This window comes from Sinohyriopsis cumingii, chromosome 13 (genome assembly GCF_028554795.1).
Source record: "Sinohyriopsis cumingii isolate HCF-2022 chromosome 13, ASM2855479v2, whole genome shotgun sequence".
Lineage (NCBI taxonomy): Eukaryota > Metazoa > Mollusca > Bivalvia > Unionida > Unionidae > Sinohyriopsis > Sinohyriopsis cumingii.
Genome location: NC_142973.1, coordinates 65158573 through 65174894, shown reverse-complemented (window position 1 = coordinate 65174894; position 16322 = coordinate 65158573). Strand labels below are relative to the sequence as shown.

Here is a 16322-nt window from a genome sequence, read left to right as displayed (position 1 = left end):
TACTATTTGCAGAAGAGTAATGCATTTTTGGGGCTATTTTTATGATCTTATAACAAATGAGAAAATCTAGAACTTTTTGATGAAATGCAGTTTGACTATACATTATATCACATCTTTTACCTTTATAATTTATTTTATAGACACTTCACAGAATTTGAATTCGGTATCTTTTAACTTTTTGTGTTTTTTGCCTCATGTTTATATGGAAATCTTTATCCTCCTATTATTTTTTCTTTGCAGTTCTTAATATTTACATTTGTAGAACTTGTAATCAACACCATATAGCCAGTATTGTGTTGATATGTTGTTAAATCTTTCTGCTACTACTGCTGTTACTTCTACTACTACTATTCTCATCTCCATCAAAGGGTTGGGGTGGTATAAGTTATATCAGCAAATTTCTCACCATTTCACTACTTCGTGAATTTAATACTTTTATTTTAATATATGTATCAATGAGAACCAAGATGGGGTCTTTGTTGCTGTTGTTGTTGTCGATGATGATCTTGGAACCTAATTTGTAGCTAAGGCCTTGAAAAATAAAATACAAATCTCTACCATTTGAACTCAAACCAAACATTTTCAGCTTAAGATCTGATGTGTGTCAAATAAGCCCAAACTTCACTGGGCTATTACCGCTCTGGTGGCCTAGTGGTTAGAGTGTCAGCTTCAGATGTGGGAGGTTGCTATTCAAACCCCAGCTGAGTATTACCAAAGACTTATTAAAAAAGTGGTACTAACAGTGTCCTCACTCGGTGCTCAGCATGAAGAGGTTAGTGTTAGGACTGGTGGGCCAGGTGTCAGGATAATGTGACTGGGTGGGACATCATGCTGCATGTCTTTGGCATGATACCCCAGTGCTAGACATCACATGAAACTAGCACACTGCAAACATCATAGTGATATGACTGAAAAATTGTTTAAGCTACATTAAAAATTCTAATCACACACACACGCACACATAGCTATTAATGATAACATGCAACAGAGCAATGGTTATCAATGATAACATACAACAGGACAATGGCTATCAATGATAACATAAAATAGGGCAATGGCTATCAATGATAACATGCAACTGGGTAATCGCTCTCAATGATAACGTGCAACAGGGCAATGGCTATCAATGATAACATGCAACAGGGTAATCGCTCTCAATGATAACGTGCAACAGGGTAATCGCTCTCAATGATAACGTGCAACAGGACAATGGCTATCAATGATAATATGCAACAGGGCAATTGCTATCAATGATAACATGTAACAGGGCAATTGTTATCAATGATAACATGCAACAGGGCAATGGCTATCAATGATAACGTGCAACAGGGTAATCGCTCTCAATGATAACGTGCAACAGGGCAATGGCTATCAATGATAATATGCAACAGGGCAATTGCTATCAATGATAACATGTAACAGGGCAATGGTTATTAATGATAACATGCAACAGGGTAATCACTCTCAACGACAATATGCAACAGCGCAATGGCTATCAATGATAACACGCAACAGGGTAATCGCTCTCAATGATAACATGCAACAGGGCAATGGCTATCAATGATAACATGTAACAGGGCAATTGCTATCAATGATAACATGCAACAGGGTAATCACTCTCAATGATAACATGCAACAGGGCAATGGCTATCAATGATAACATGCAACAGGGCAATTGCTATCAATGATAATATGTAACAGGGCAATTGTTATTAATGATAATGTGCAACAGGGCAATGGCTATCAATGATAACATACAACAGGCAGAATTTATGTTATATTTATTTGGAAACAAGTACTGCATTTTGTACTTTTTTCAATCATTCCAGGATAATGAGTTTCTTGATGACAAGGTAATGCCCAACAAGGAATATGAATACAGAGTGACAGCCATCAATGAAGCTGGACCATCAGAACCTAGCTTACCTTCAGTACCCATTATAGCAAAGCCAACCAAAGGTTAGATTGCATACTTTTTGCCAATTTGCTCATAATTTTATTAACATAAAACTGAAATTTGTGTCATTCCTATGCATGCATGGCACAGATTGCTTACATTGGTCCTATCTGCAACAAGTTTCAGTAAGACATGAGAAGGCAGGATCCTTTTTTTTTTTTTTGTCCAGGCAATACTGAACTAGGATCATTAATTTTTTTCTATTTGTTTTAGTCCTTTTGGCTGAAGAAAAAGGTCTTGAAGATTACTTCTTAATAAATAAAGTCATAACGTTAATTTTTGTAGGGTTAGTGACAGCTCAGCATAGTGATCGTCTGGCTTTTGTGTGCATATCCATACATCTGTTTACACCTTTGATTGACCTCAGAGTTAATGGTTGTTTTTTTTACTCGACTACTAAAAGACAGAGTTGACAAAAAGGGAATTCTCATTTTTTAAAAAGAATAACTTCAATTTGTAGAAATATAATGAAGTTTTAGGAACAACTGCTTCATTTACTTATTCAAACAGAGGATCATTTTAAAAGCAGTTTATGAAACCAGTCAAGTCATTTCTGTTTTTTGCAACCAATCAAGTCATTTCTGTCTTTTGCAACCAGTCAAGTCATTTGCAACCTGTGAAGTCATTTCTGTCTTTTTTAGCCAGTCAAGTCATGTTTGTTTTTTTGCAAGCTTTTATGAGCAAAAGATAATTTCAAAATAAATATATTTGATTGTAGCAAACATATTGAAAGTAGGAAATGGAGTCAACTGATAAACTTATATTAATTAGTACATCATGTCTTCACTCTGATATACACCCAGGACTAATTGTAATGCTGTTTTCAGGAGCCTAGAGTCTGATCTTTGAGTTATCCAAGACCTTGAAACTATTAATTCCATTCCACTGACTTACTGAGTTGTCATTTCTCTCTCCCTCTCTCTCTCTCTCTCTCTCTCTCTCTTTCTCTCTCTCTCTCTCACACTCTCTCTCTCTCTCTCTCTCTCTCTCTCTCATGAATTGTTTTCAGTAATGTGTTTGTGTTTTTAGCATAAAATGAATAAGTTACGTGATATTGATGAAAATGCATATCAGAATCAAAAAACATTTGTAAAACATATTTGTACATTCCATTTTGTCACTTAGATATATTTGGGGGTTTAAATGAGACACAGACATGAAACTTACAGTTCTATAACAGATTTCTTCAGATATTTTTACCCGTTTATAATACCTTATGATTACGACCATTACATCTCAAAATCCAGCATTCCCAATATAAATTTTCATCATCTCCCCTTGGTGCCAAAATCCCATCCATACTTGTTACTACTTCCACTCATGCTAGAAAGAACACTCTTCAAGAGACCTAATAAAATCCTTGTATCAAAGTGGTGCCTTTCATTTGAGGAGTTTTCACACACAAGAGAAGTATACTCCATCTATATTTCTGCCTTTTCTATCTGAGATGAAGTTTTTACCTCTTTTGGAACCTAACTTTTTCATGTGATATCCATGTTGGCACAATTTTGGTATACCAGCCATGGGGCAAACATTTATCAGAACAGTGTTGACAGAATTTCTCAGCCAAGAAGGCCCGCCACTCCAAATGTGTATAAGGAGAAATGGAGAACTCTTTCAATGGTCTGAGGAGGAACATGTGACAGTACTTTAATATTATTAGTCAAATTGCTGACTTTCTCCTGTTGCTTTTAATGTTACGAAATCAGCACCCATCACTATAAAAGGTTACCATTCCACAATCTTTGACATGTTTGTCATCACAGAAAGGTGGATAGGACCAAGCAAAGACCTTTCCAACCTTCTGGCAATATTTGACCTCTCACAACCCAAGGCCTTGGCTTTGTGTCTGAAATCAAATCTACCATGACTTCAGACATGGTTGAATAAGGCCCCACTTGAACTGTGTAGAGCACCATTGGCTCATCTCTCATATTACCTGCTTTCTAGTCACAATAGCTACAACCGGCAAAAACATTGAGATGCATGCCTTGTTTCTTGATCTGAGCTTTGTGATGGTTTAATTCACTTATCATGGCCCTTGCTTTCATTGTTAAGAAAGGCTTCCAACCAGTCCTTTATTGTGAAACCTCTTTATTGGACTCTTTACCCCAAGGCCAGAGATGACTTTCTCTAGCTTTTGCCTCCAAATTCTTTTGTACTAAAGGCTTAGTTTGGCTTTGTTGTGCCCATAGCAGCAGCATGACAAGCTACTTCCTAAGTTGTTTGCCAGCTACTCAGTAACACAGCCTATTGACTTCTCTTGGGGGTGGGGTCTAGCCATCAATGTCTGAGCATATGGAGTCGTAACTCCAGCATATATATATATATATAAAGATACCTTTGGGGACTAGAGATATTACCTTTTCTAGTCAAGGCAATGCAACTCCCTCCATTTCTTATTCTCCTAAGGTGTTATGATCAGGTAACTCCCTCCATTTCTTACTCTCCTAAGGTGTTATGATCAGGTAACTCCCTCCATTTCTTACTCTCCTAAGGTGTTATGATAAGGTAACTCCCTCCATTTCTTATTCTCCTAAGGTGTTATGATCAGGTAACTCCCTCCATTTCTTACTCTCCTAAGGTGTTATGATAAGGTAACTCCCTCCATTTCTTATTCTCCTAAGGTGTTATGATAAGGTAACTCCCTCCATTTCTTACTCTCCTAAGGTGTTATGATAAGGTAACTCCCTCCATTTCTTATTCTCCTAAGGTGTTATGATCAGGTAACTCCCTCCATTTCTTACTCTCCTAAGGTGTTATGATCAGGTAACTCCCTCCATTTCTTACTCTCCTAAGGTGTTATGATCAGGTAACTCCCTCCATTTCTTACTCTCCTAAGGTGTTATGATCAGGTAACTCCCTCCATTTCTTATTCTCCTGAGGTGTTATGATCAGGTAACTCCCTCCATTTCTTACTCTCCTAAGGTGTTATGATCAGGTAACTCCCTCCATTTCTTATTCTCCTAAGGTGTTATGATAAGGTAACTCCCTCCATTTCTTACTCTCCTAAGGTGTTATGATAAGGTAACTCCCTCCATTTCTTACTCTCCTAAGGTGTTATGATCAGGTAACTCCCTCCATTTCTTACTCTCCTAAGGTGTTATGATCAGGTAACTCCCTCCATTTCTTACTCTCCTAAGGTGTTATGATCAGGTAACTCCCTCCATTTCTTATTCTCCTATGGTGTTATGATCAGGTAACTCCCTCCATTTCTTACTCTCCTAAGGTGTTATGATCAGGTAACTCCCTCCATTTCTTACTCTCCTAAGGTGTTATGATCAGGTAACTCCCTCCATTTCTTATTCTCCTAAGGTGTTATGATCAGGTAACTCCCTCCATTTCTTATTCTCCTAAGGTGTTATGATAAGGTAACTCCCTCCATTTCTTACTCTCCTAAGGTGTTATGATCAGGTAACTCCCTCCATTTCTTACTCTCCTAAGGTGTTATGATCAGGTAACTCCCTCCATTTCTTATTCTCCTAAGGTGTTATGATAAGGTAACTCCCTCCATTTCTTATTCTCCTAAGGTGTTATGATAAGGTAACTCCCTCCATTTCTTACTCTCCTAAGGTGTTATGATCAGGTAACTCCCTCCATTTCTTGTTCTCCTAAGGTGTTATGATCAGGTAACTCCCTCCAGTTCTTGTTCTCCTAAGGTGTTATGATCAGGTAACTCCCTCCATTTCTTGTTCTCCTAAGGTGTTATGATCAGGTAACTCCCTCCATTTCTTACTCTCCTAAGGTGTTATGATAAGGTAACTCCCTCCATTTCTTACTCTCCTAAGGTGTTATGATAAGGTAACTCCCTCCATTTCTTACTCTCCTAAGGTGTTATGATAAGGTAACTCCCTCCATTTCTTACTCTCCTAAGGTGTTATGATAAGGTAACTCCCTCCATTTCTTACTCTCCTAAGGTGTTATGATAAGGTAACTCACTCCATTTCTTACTCTCCTAAGGTGTTATGATAAGGTAACTCCCTCCATTTCTTATTCTCCTAAGGTGTTATTATCAGGTAACTCCCTCCATTTCTTATTCTCCTAAGGTGTTATGATCAGGTAACTCCCTCCATTTCTTATTCTCCTAAGGTGTTATGATCAGGTAACTCCCTCCATTTCTTATTCTCCAATAGTGTTATGATCAGGTAATGTATTTTCAAGAAGAAACCAATTATTGGAGTAAAATATTTATTCAGTAATACTTGTCTGATCACACACTCCTCCCCCCCCCCCCAATTTTCTATCAGCTACATCCAACTGACAGCATGCATTCTGCTCCAGTAGTAACTGATGTATAGACAGAATTTGACACCAATCCCTATATCTAAGGGGTGATCACTCTTTTCTGACTCCCACCTATGTGGGCAGACAACTTTAACTTTTAAATGGCTAAATTTTAACTTGGAAGGACTGGAATTGTCACCTAGTGGTCATACTGTATTATGATCATTAAGCATCATTGAAGACATATTTTACTCCAAATTGGTTTCCTTGTATTCTTTTGTGACATCAACACAGTAGGCAGGGGACAAAATTCAAAGAATTTGCTTTTTTTTTCTCATTTCAACCTGGGTTTGATTTATAGGTTATCATTTTACTGATTTTTGTATTTCCTCCTCATCTTTTCTAGTCTTGTAGAAAGAGTAAATTTTTTAATGATTTTGTTTGTACAGAGGCACCTAAGATCAAACTCGATGCTTTGTTCGGAGCAAAGGAAGTTCGTGTGAAGGCAGGAGAGCCTCTTAACCTTACCATGGGTATCTCTGGAGCCCCAACACCCACTATCACATGGAACAAGACTGGCAGACCAGTTAGTAACAAGGTGAGCAGATCATTTTTTTTTGTTAATTAGTTTTTTTATGATTTTTTAAAACTTATTATATTACTTCATTGACTGGAAAAAAACATGGGCAAGACAGAGGTATAATGTTTGATCTTAAGGGTTTCTCTTTTAAGACATAGAGATTGTTGCTTTGGTTGTTATTCCTTATTTGTCAGCATTCACTTTCAATGTAACCAGTGTTATAATCATGAAACTTGATGGCTTCTCTCATTAGCAAAAGGAAGTTAAAGTGACCTATTTTCATTCATCGAGTTTTTAGCTTTGCTGGTCATAGACCAGAGGAGCTTATGCTGTGACTTTTTGTCTTCCTGTTGTCTAGTGTGTGTGTTCATTGTCAGAAGTTTTTAACTACTGCTCCAAAATGCTTGAAGAATTTCCAGGAAACTTTACACAACTTTTTGTCCCAAAGTCTTGTTGGTTCTAAATGAAAATTATACCCCTTTGACATACAATATGGCCAACAGAGTGACCATCTTGAAAATCATGTCATTGCTGCTTCTGAATGGATGGTCATATTGTCATGGGGTTTTCACTTCGAAATATCTAATGTCTTGTTGGTCTTGAATGAAAATATTGTCCCTCAGAGATACATAATGGCCATCTTGAAAATTTTATTATCACAAATCCTCTTGAATTTTTGATGAGGTTTTCACTAAAAGACTTATTATAATATCTGCTTGGTCCTAAATGACAGTGGTGCCAACCTGACATTCAACATGCCCAACACAGCAGCCATGAAAATCTGGTTATCACTACTTCTGCTGAACATTGTGATATGGGGTTTTCACAGTCTAAAGCTGTCTGAATGCTCCTAAGTAAAAATGGTACTGCTCTTACATCCATTATTGCCACCATGGTGGCTATCTTGAAAATCTTGTTATCGATACTCCTCCTGAATGAGTGGTCATATGGACACCAAAAGGTCAAGTAAGCTTTTAATATACCCTTGTTCATCATACTTCATCAGTCTGTCAACAGTGTTAAAGATCAAACTTGCAATGTGGACTTTTAACACCATGATCTAAAATAAGTTCAAGAGTGAGCAAGATCCATGCATGCTAATGAGGTGGTCTGACTATTTGAACATTTTACAACCCTGGAAGCCATATTTTCTGATTTAATTTCGATCAAATTTGAAATATGGACTTGAATCATCAAGATTTCAGATGAATTCAGTAATGAACAAGGTCTGTGCATACTAATGAGGTGATCTTGCATATGATTGGTCTTGTTTCCATGAGGAGGCCAGATTTGTAATCTGACTTTTATCATACTCAAAAGATGGTTTTATATTTTCAGGATCTTGGATAGTTTAGCAATTAGCAAGATACAATGATGTTATTGAAGTGATCATACATTTGATTGGCTGAACTTGTTACCACTCTAGAGGCCTCATTTTGATCAAAATAGCAATATTGGTTACATCATCAGGATCTGGAATGAGTTCAGTAATGACGTAGGCATATTACTGAAGCAATAAGGATTAGATTGTTGGAGTCTGTTTCCTCTCTGGCAGCCATATTTTTTAAATCTAATTTTGATCAAGCATGAAATATGAACTCTGTAGGCCAGATTTCTGATCTGACTTTGATCAGACTTGAAATATGGGGATCTATTGTCAGGATCTGGAATAAGCTGAGTAATTTGCATGATCCATGCATATTAATGAGGTGAAAATGCATCAGATCGACTGAATTTCGTACCTCTTTGGAGGCCGTATTTCTTACCCAGTTTTTTATCACACTTAGAATTTTGGCTTTTATAATTGAGGTCTCAAACAATTTCAGTAATGAGCGAGATTTGTGGATATTAATGAGGTGTCCCAGCATCTGATTTGGCTGTGTTTGTTATGACTGTGGAAGCCATTTTTTATTGGAGTTTGATCAGACTTTAAATATATCATCAAGATCTTGGGCAAGTTCATTAATGAGCACTATCCACTCATATTAATGAAGTGATCTTAGGCTGGATTAGCTTGATAACTTCTATTTAATATAGTATGCTACACAAACTTGATTTCTCAGAATATAACCAGTATATAATTTGGAAGGCTAAATTTTCACTATTTTTTAAAAAATAATTTCACAAATCCAGTATGGTTTTAATCTCAACAGGACTTTTGACAGACTGTAAATGACTAAATTTAGGTATCAAGAGTTTCTTTTGATACTTCTGCAAAATTCATGTGCCAGCATATTAATCTTAAGGTGTATATTATCAGCAGGTGTGACCTCTATCAGGGAACTAGTTTTCCTCATTGAGTTTGGGAGGTGACCATTAATTTGCACAAGTAGAGTTGGATCATCAAGAATGTGTTGAACCATTTTCTAAAAGAAAGAGGGAAGTTTAAATGAAAATAAACCTTTACAGATTATTTAATTATATAGATAATTCTGACTTTGTGCTAATGTACAGTTAAAAAGGATGAGTATCAGATTTAATTGTAATGGCAAACCCCACCACCTCTTGTGCTCAAATGGTTCTGTTCATAATTAACAATGCTAATGTACTTAAGAGTGATGTGAAGCTGACATCCTGATTTTGAACTACATTTTGAGAAAATAAAACAGGATTATGTCAGAATATAATTATACTGGTCAATTCCATAGAATTATATTGGTTAATTCCATATGTTTATGTTACAATATAATACTGGTCAATTCCATAGTATTATGTCACAATATAATTACATTGGTTAATTTCATAGGATTATGTCACAGTATAATTATATTGGTTCGATTCCATAGGATTATGTCAAAATATAATTATATTGGTTAATTCCATAGCTGCATAATGATTTAAAATTTGGCATGAAAAACAAAATCTGGACATGTATACTCAAGCAGTTTATTCAGAAGTATTTTTTTGTTGCGGGTGATGGGATGGGACTCAAGGTATGGTGTTGATCAAAACTGCTCCTGAAGAATGCCAGACAACAGTTAACAAATGTTCCAGACCTCTGAACACTGCTTAAGCCAATTCTTACTGAAATGGTCAACTGTTAAGTTATACAAGCCATGTGCATGATATCAGAACCACTTGGGCTATTGCTGGATCACACACTGGCTGACAAGATGATGCTTTTTCAACAGAATGTTTTCTATTCAATTTCATTGATGGCAGTGGCATATTTAATGGGGATCTATGGTTGTATAAGCCAAAATAATTTTTTTCAGAGTACCTAAAGTATTTGTACCATTCTTCATTTTTAACTTACTTTTAGTTGCCACCATATACCCACTAATGGGCAGAGCTGCTGTTAAATGCTACTTCTGTCCATGACACGTACACATTTTGTCAGAGAAAATTATTTTATTTAATACAACCCTCAGAACGTGATTACACCCAAAAATAGATTTGATACAACATTTAAGATCTATGCATGGGTTGGACATTGTCCATGACAATTTTAAGTTCAATAGATTACAGACTATTGCATTTGTTGATAACCAACTATTATTGTCAAACCTTGTTATGTAAATTCAAATGCATGAGTGTGAAAATACAGACAGGCAAATATGTATGTGTGAAAATACAGACAGGCAAGTATGTCTGTGTGAAAATACAGACAGGCAAGTATGTATGTATGAAAATACAGACAGGCAAGTATGTATGTGTGAAAATGCAGACAGGCAAGTATGTATGTATGAAAATACAGACAGGCAAGTAAATTAGAGAGATTGCTAATCTGATCTAATGAATGTAAGGATCTCCACAACATATCTGAATTGTACTGAATAGACATCTCATTCATGGTTGTGGGTACACAATATAACAGCAAGACACCCAACCATACCATAACAAGACACCAGACCATACAATAACATTGCAACACACCTGACCATACCATAACATAGCAAGACACCAGACCATACAATAACATTGCAAGACACACAACCATACCATAACATAGCAAGACACCAGACCATACAATAACATTGCAACACACCTGACCATACCATAACATAGCAAGACACCAGACCATACAATAACATTGCAACACACCAGACCATGCCATAACATAGCAAGACACCAGACCATCCAATAACATTGCAACACACCTGTCCATATCGTAACATTGCAACATATCTGATTAATGAATGAATGATGTATATTTCAGACATTTGTTTTAAAATGAGGACAACAGTGACAGAACATGAGACAGTCTGTTAAACGGATCAGAAAATCTATGGACTTGAATATTATTTACCTTTGCCAAGTATTTATGTCTGAGTTTCAGAAAGAATATTGACCCTTAGAACTTTCTTCCTTTAATTATTGATGTTATTTTCCAGGCTAATTACTCTAATACTGATCAGGAAGCTAAATTGGCTATTCCCAAGGCAGAGAGAGGTGACACTGGGAAGTATACAATCACAGCATCCAATGATTTTGGAACTGAAAGTGCTGACATACAAGTTATTGTTCTTGGTATGTTTGTTTTAACTTTTATTATAGAAATGTCAAAAGATAGGTTACCAAATACTTGAAAAAGATTATATATAATAGATTATATATGAAATAGATTTTATATATATATATATATATATATATATATATATATATATATATATATATATATATATATATATATATATATATATTTGACATCCTTTAGCCTTAAAAAGTGTTATTGAAAACTTAAATTTGGCTCATAGACATGTGTGCATTTTGTTTTAAATCCACAGTATAAAGTGAATATTTAATTTTCTTATTCATCACAGAACCTGCACCTAATTGCATTGTTTCTTTATGATGTGTACTAGATTAGTACTGTGGTATACATTTTCAGGTTAGAAAACATTTTCAGAATGGGGGGAAAAAACACAGTGTGGGGGAAGGAATATAGAGTTTAATAATGGTCAGTGTAAAACTATATCATTTCTTAAATAAAACATTTGGTGAAAGGTACTATATTGGTTTATGTAATATTATATGTACTCAACTATATGGGTTCAAGTCTAGGGCTTGGCCTATGTGGGTATGTGAGAAAGCTTGCCGGTAGCTTCTTGTGGGTCAGTGGTTCTTTCTGGTGTTTTCCCGGGTTCTTCCTCCACCAGTTATACTGGCTACCATGTATAGCCTATCTTGTGCTGAAAAACAGCATTAAACCCTATAACAACATTATCATTATAAGATTTATTTATAGCCACCATGATTTATAGCAACATTTCATCATAAGCTTTAATGAGCATTTTATGGAAATGACATAAAGACAATAAAGACATTAAATATACACAATTGGAATGCATACAAACACAGCATAATAGATAAATACAGTGGGACAATTCACATACTACATAATGTAAAATATATTTTAAAAAGGCAGTAATTATAAGTGAATTTACTTTTTAGGTGACTAGCAGAGAAAAATAACAGGTTAGGACCTGAATGGTGCAAAAAAAAAGAAAAATAGTTAATAGTCGAGGTAACTTAAATTACCATATATACTCGTGTATAAGCCGAATAATTTAGGAATAAATAAAGGCCTGGAAGAAGGGGAAGGGTCAGCTTATCTGCGGGCCAATGTCTAAACTTGACAGATTTTAGGTCTTTTTGTTGACTACTGTAATGGCTGTAAATCTTACGACATGATAAAATAATTTTTTCTGTGTCTTAAGTCAAAGGCATGTAAAAATAAATTACTTATGGTGACCATACAATTATTAAACTGTTATAAAGTATTATGATTGATTTTGTTATTCATTTACATGTTCATATTTTCTGATTTCTCCAACATGAAATTAAAGGTAAATACAGACTTCATAATTCACAGGCTAGTTGAGTTGACCCGGGAGACCAGGCTGAACTATAATGTACAGTACTTAGTGCAAAGCATGCATAGCAACACTTAAATCCTTATTTATTCCCAAACATACTAGATCCAGATTTTGCTTTATTCATTGTTTCAACCAAATTGCATTCTTCCAGATAACATTTCAGCTAGTCTTTAATAGCTGTTTCATTTACATTGAATTATGTGCTCACGAGTTACTCGTTTTCAGTGATATAAGCGATCCTTCAAATTGAGGTAGTATTTTTAAAAAGGTATGCACGTTTAATTGTACAAGGCACATAACCATCATAATTTACCTGTTCATGAAAAGTGGTAATAATAAAGGCTAACATTCTCATATAGATTACCTAAGATCAACATCAATCAATTTTAGTTTTGTGTTCTGGCTAAATAAACATCATAACTTTCCACACAATGGAAAGCTTGATGTTTTGGCATCTCCTATGTTGATAGTCGGCATATTTGTCTTTTATTTTGCGACAGCAGCACAGGCCAGTTAATCATTAAAACCCTGAAACTGGCCTGTGTTAAGAGGGAATTTTAACCAGCAACTATACCAGTACATTGATGTGTAATTGCCTTTTATTCCATAATATTAGCATGATTACCATAGTTTTGTAAAATGGGGTGTAAGGCATACCTATGAAAAGGGATTGGGACCTAAAATCGGGAGGTTTTTGGTGGCAATTTTAAAGCCTTGTTTTCACTAAATATTGATCGATCTTCCATGTCCAATGTGCGTGAAATTCACAAAAAGATTCGCCGTTTCTCCCTGTGATGCACCCTATTTCCCCCCCCCCCCCAGGATTTGCCCTATTTTCATATTCTGATCAGCTGTAGCCAAACTGCACAGTAGCTCAAGAGCTCAAGATTAGTCTTAAATAAACAAGCAAGAAAGCCAGCACGACTAATTAAAAGTTAATCCTTATCAATGCAACTATTTTGTGAAAACAACTGGCCCTCCATCATAATTCAAAGAAACCATGTTCTACAGTATTGTGTGTTTTGCAAGCACCAGCAGTTGATTGGCAAATAAAGGATTTCCAATTTTGTTGAACTAAAGGTACATAAATAGTCAGTCCCATGGTACTGTACATGTGGCAACTATTTTCCCCTCGTATATCTGACCTTATTCCCTTATTGTCACCTCGTAAAGAGTTAAATTCATTTGCAGTTTTATCGGTAATAATGAAAATATCTTTTGTTACCTTGAAATAAATGATCTCTGTTAAGCTAGTTGTCAGGCACATTTTTACAAATTTCATACATATACTGAGTATTGTTATTTATTCTTGAGTTATATCCCTTGCAGATAAGCCTGGGGCTCCTCGAGGTCCACTGGAGGTATTTGATGTGTTTGCGGACTCCTGTAAAATCTCGTGGAAACCACCATCTGATGATGGCGGTGCACCAGTCACAGGTAATTTCATTCATGTCGGTCAGTGAAGTTTTATGTGTTTTACTTGTATGGTTATAGAAAAAAAAGTTAATATTTTTTATGAGTCCCAGCCTGGAACCCATACCCTGGAATCCTGCAATTTTTTTTTAATTTAGTGCAAAATATTTTAATCTGTCTGGGCTTAATCATGCAGAAAAAAAAGATTGGGTGCAAATTTGTACAAATAATGTGCTCTTTATTTCTAAGAAATCTAGAAATTATTCATTTGTTTATTTAACAAAACAAATATGTATAATCACATCAGACTAAATTTGACTAGACATATTTGTGTTGCTAAAGAAATTGTACCACTTATTTGACCATCTTTGACAGTTCTTGTGTACAGCTGCTCTTCAAACAACTGAAATGGCGATCAACAGAGTTTTAAAAATGCAAGCACTAGATTGTGTTTGGATTTTTCATGATAAGGATAGTAAAGATAGTATAAATAAAGCAGATAGACTCTAGTTGTGCAACAGCATAATTATGGACTGCCAGCTTGAAAATTTGGTATGGCCTCTAGTTTACCAGTTGAAGATAGGCCTCTAGTTTACCAAGGCCTCTGATTTACCAGTTGAAGATAGACCTCTAGTTTACCAGTTGGCCTCTGATTTACCAGTTGGCATCTAGTTTATCAGTTGGCCTCTAGTTTACCAGTTGGCCTCTGGTTTACCAGTTGGCATCTAGTTTACCAGTTGGTCTCTAGTTTACCAGTTGGCCTCTGGTTTACCAGTTGGCATCTAGTTTATCAGTTGGCCTCTAGTTTACCAGTTGAAGATAGGCCTCTAGTTTACCAGTTGGCCTCTAGTTTACCAGTTGGCATCTAGTTTACCAGTTGAAGATGTCATAACAGAGCTCAGTAGGAACAACATTGCCTGCCCCCCACCCCAAAGTATGTACTGGATGTATCATTGGAGATTATGCATTTCAGTTGTATTCACATGTGACAGCAAAGTTCTAACATTCAGTACTGGGACTGTGCAATTTGCAGTTGGATTTGTCTTATAAGCAAGTGCAGATAGTAATTGGCATCCATATTGACACACTCAGTTCATTAACACATTAACCCCTGGTGACGAGTTTACGTGGCAAGAGGTAGTAGCCTACTGCAGAGCTCTGTAGCATCAAGGTCATGTATGATACACTAAAGTGGGTGGTATTATAGAAAGGTAGACATATGTAGCTCTACAATGATACCAAATAATCTGGAAGTTCTAGTTGTACTACAAAATACAGAGGGAAAAACCTCATTTTTTGGACCCGATTTTTTTCCACCCAAAATTTGCCTGTGGTCAGAATCCGATTTTGTGTCCGAATTTTAGACTTTTTGGTCTCAGATCCAAGGCAGACTGGTATGAGCTGCAAACAGACAGATGAACCTTTGCAAAAAGTAGGATAAGATGGGCATTTGGAATAAAGAGTGGTCTCGATATGAAAATAATGGGTCTGTTAATAATAATAAAAAAGAACCACAAAAACAACAATTTTTACCCTTCTGCTCATGTGCGAGCCAAATAGCCAATGAAAAATAATGTTTCTAACACAGCTAGGCATTATGTTATTGGAAAATCACCTGGAAGTTGATTTATTAGGATTTATTCAGAAATAGCTTTCAAAATGTGTTTCCTACTCGACTTTCAGGCAAAAACGACAAAAACCTCCAGGGATTAATGTGTTAAATTGCAACATGTACACTATTATTAAACCTTGTCTGTACTCAATGCAACTAAAGAAAGAGCAATTAATAAAGACATGTTTAATAAAACCCATGATTAAGATAATCGCAGATACAGAACTTGTTCAAACTGTGTGCTACCCTGATAGCGATATGATGAAGCGTTGTACCTACAGCTTGGACAAATATCTTAATTCTATTTTTTATTACATTTTTTCTTCAATTTATTAATCAGTCTCAATATTACATTGACACATTAAGCCTGGACAAGAACTAAAATGTAAGCATGATGTCTACAGATTGATATTAAAGGTCAAAGGAAAAGGTCAATGGCTGAAGAAAAAAACTGGTTTCTGCACAAAACTTGAGTTCTCCACCATTTTAAGTTTCTAAACTTTGTGGATGGCTTGCATCTGGGGTAAGGATGATCCCTGCTGATTCCAGGCTCAAAGGGTTAAAGGTTAGGTCATTGTGATTGATTAAGAAGAAAAATGTTTTTTTGTATATTAAGTTTTACAGTCCTGGACTAAACATTGTGGATAATTTGTATTGCAGTAAGAATAGAGTCTATTGATTTGGGGGCCAAAATGACCATGGTCAAGGCCACTGACT

The 16322-nt window shown here is 35.8% G+C and overlaps 1 protein-coding gene across 19 annotated transcripts in view; it reads left to right on the top strand.

Moving 5' to 3' along the window:
- LOC149785740 (twitchin-like) overlaps nucleotides 1-16322 on the top strand; it is a 469207-nt gene that overhangs the window by 313722 nt on the left and 139163 nt on the right. For all 19 annotated transcript variants that reach the window (XR_016425447.1, XM_089979624.1, XM_089979627.1 and 16 more), the window contains 4 exons: nucleotides 1830-1959; nucleotides 6631-6779; nucleotides 11096-11231; nucleotides 13910-14017. Coding sequence is in view for 18 of the 19 variants with exons in the window: in XM_089979624.1 (XP_089835750.1) it covers nucleotides 1830-1959; nucleotides 6631-6779; nucleotides 11096-11231; nucleotides 13910-14017 (523 nt within the window). In the remaining variant the exon portion in view is untranslated. The remainder of the gene's footprint in view (nucleotides 1-1829; nucleotides 1960-6630; nucleotides 6780-11095; nucleotides 11232-13909; nucleotides 14018-16322) is intronic.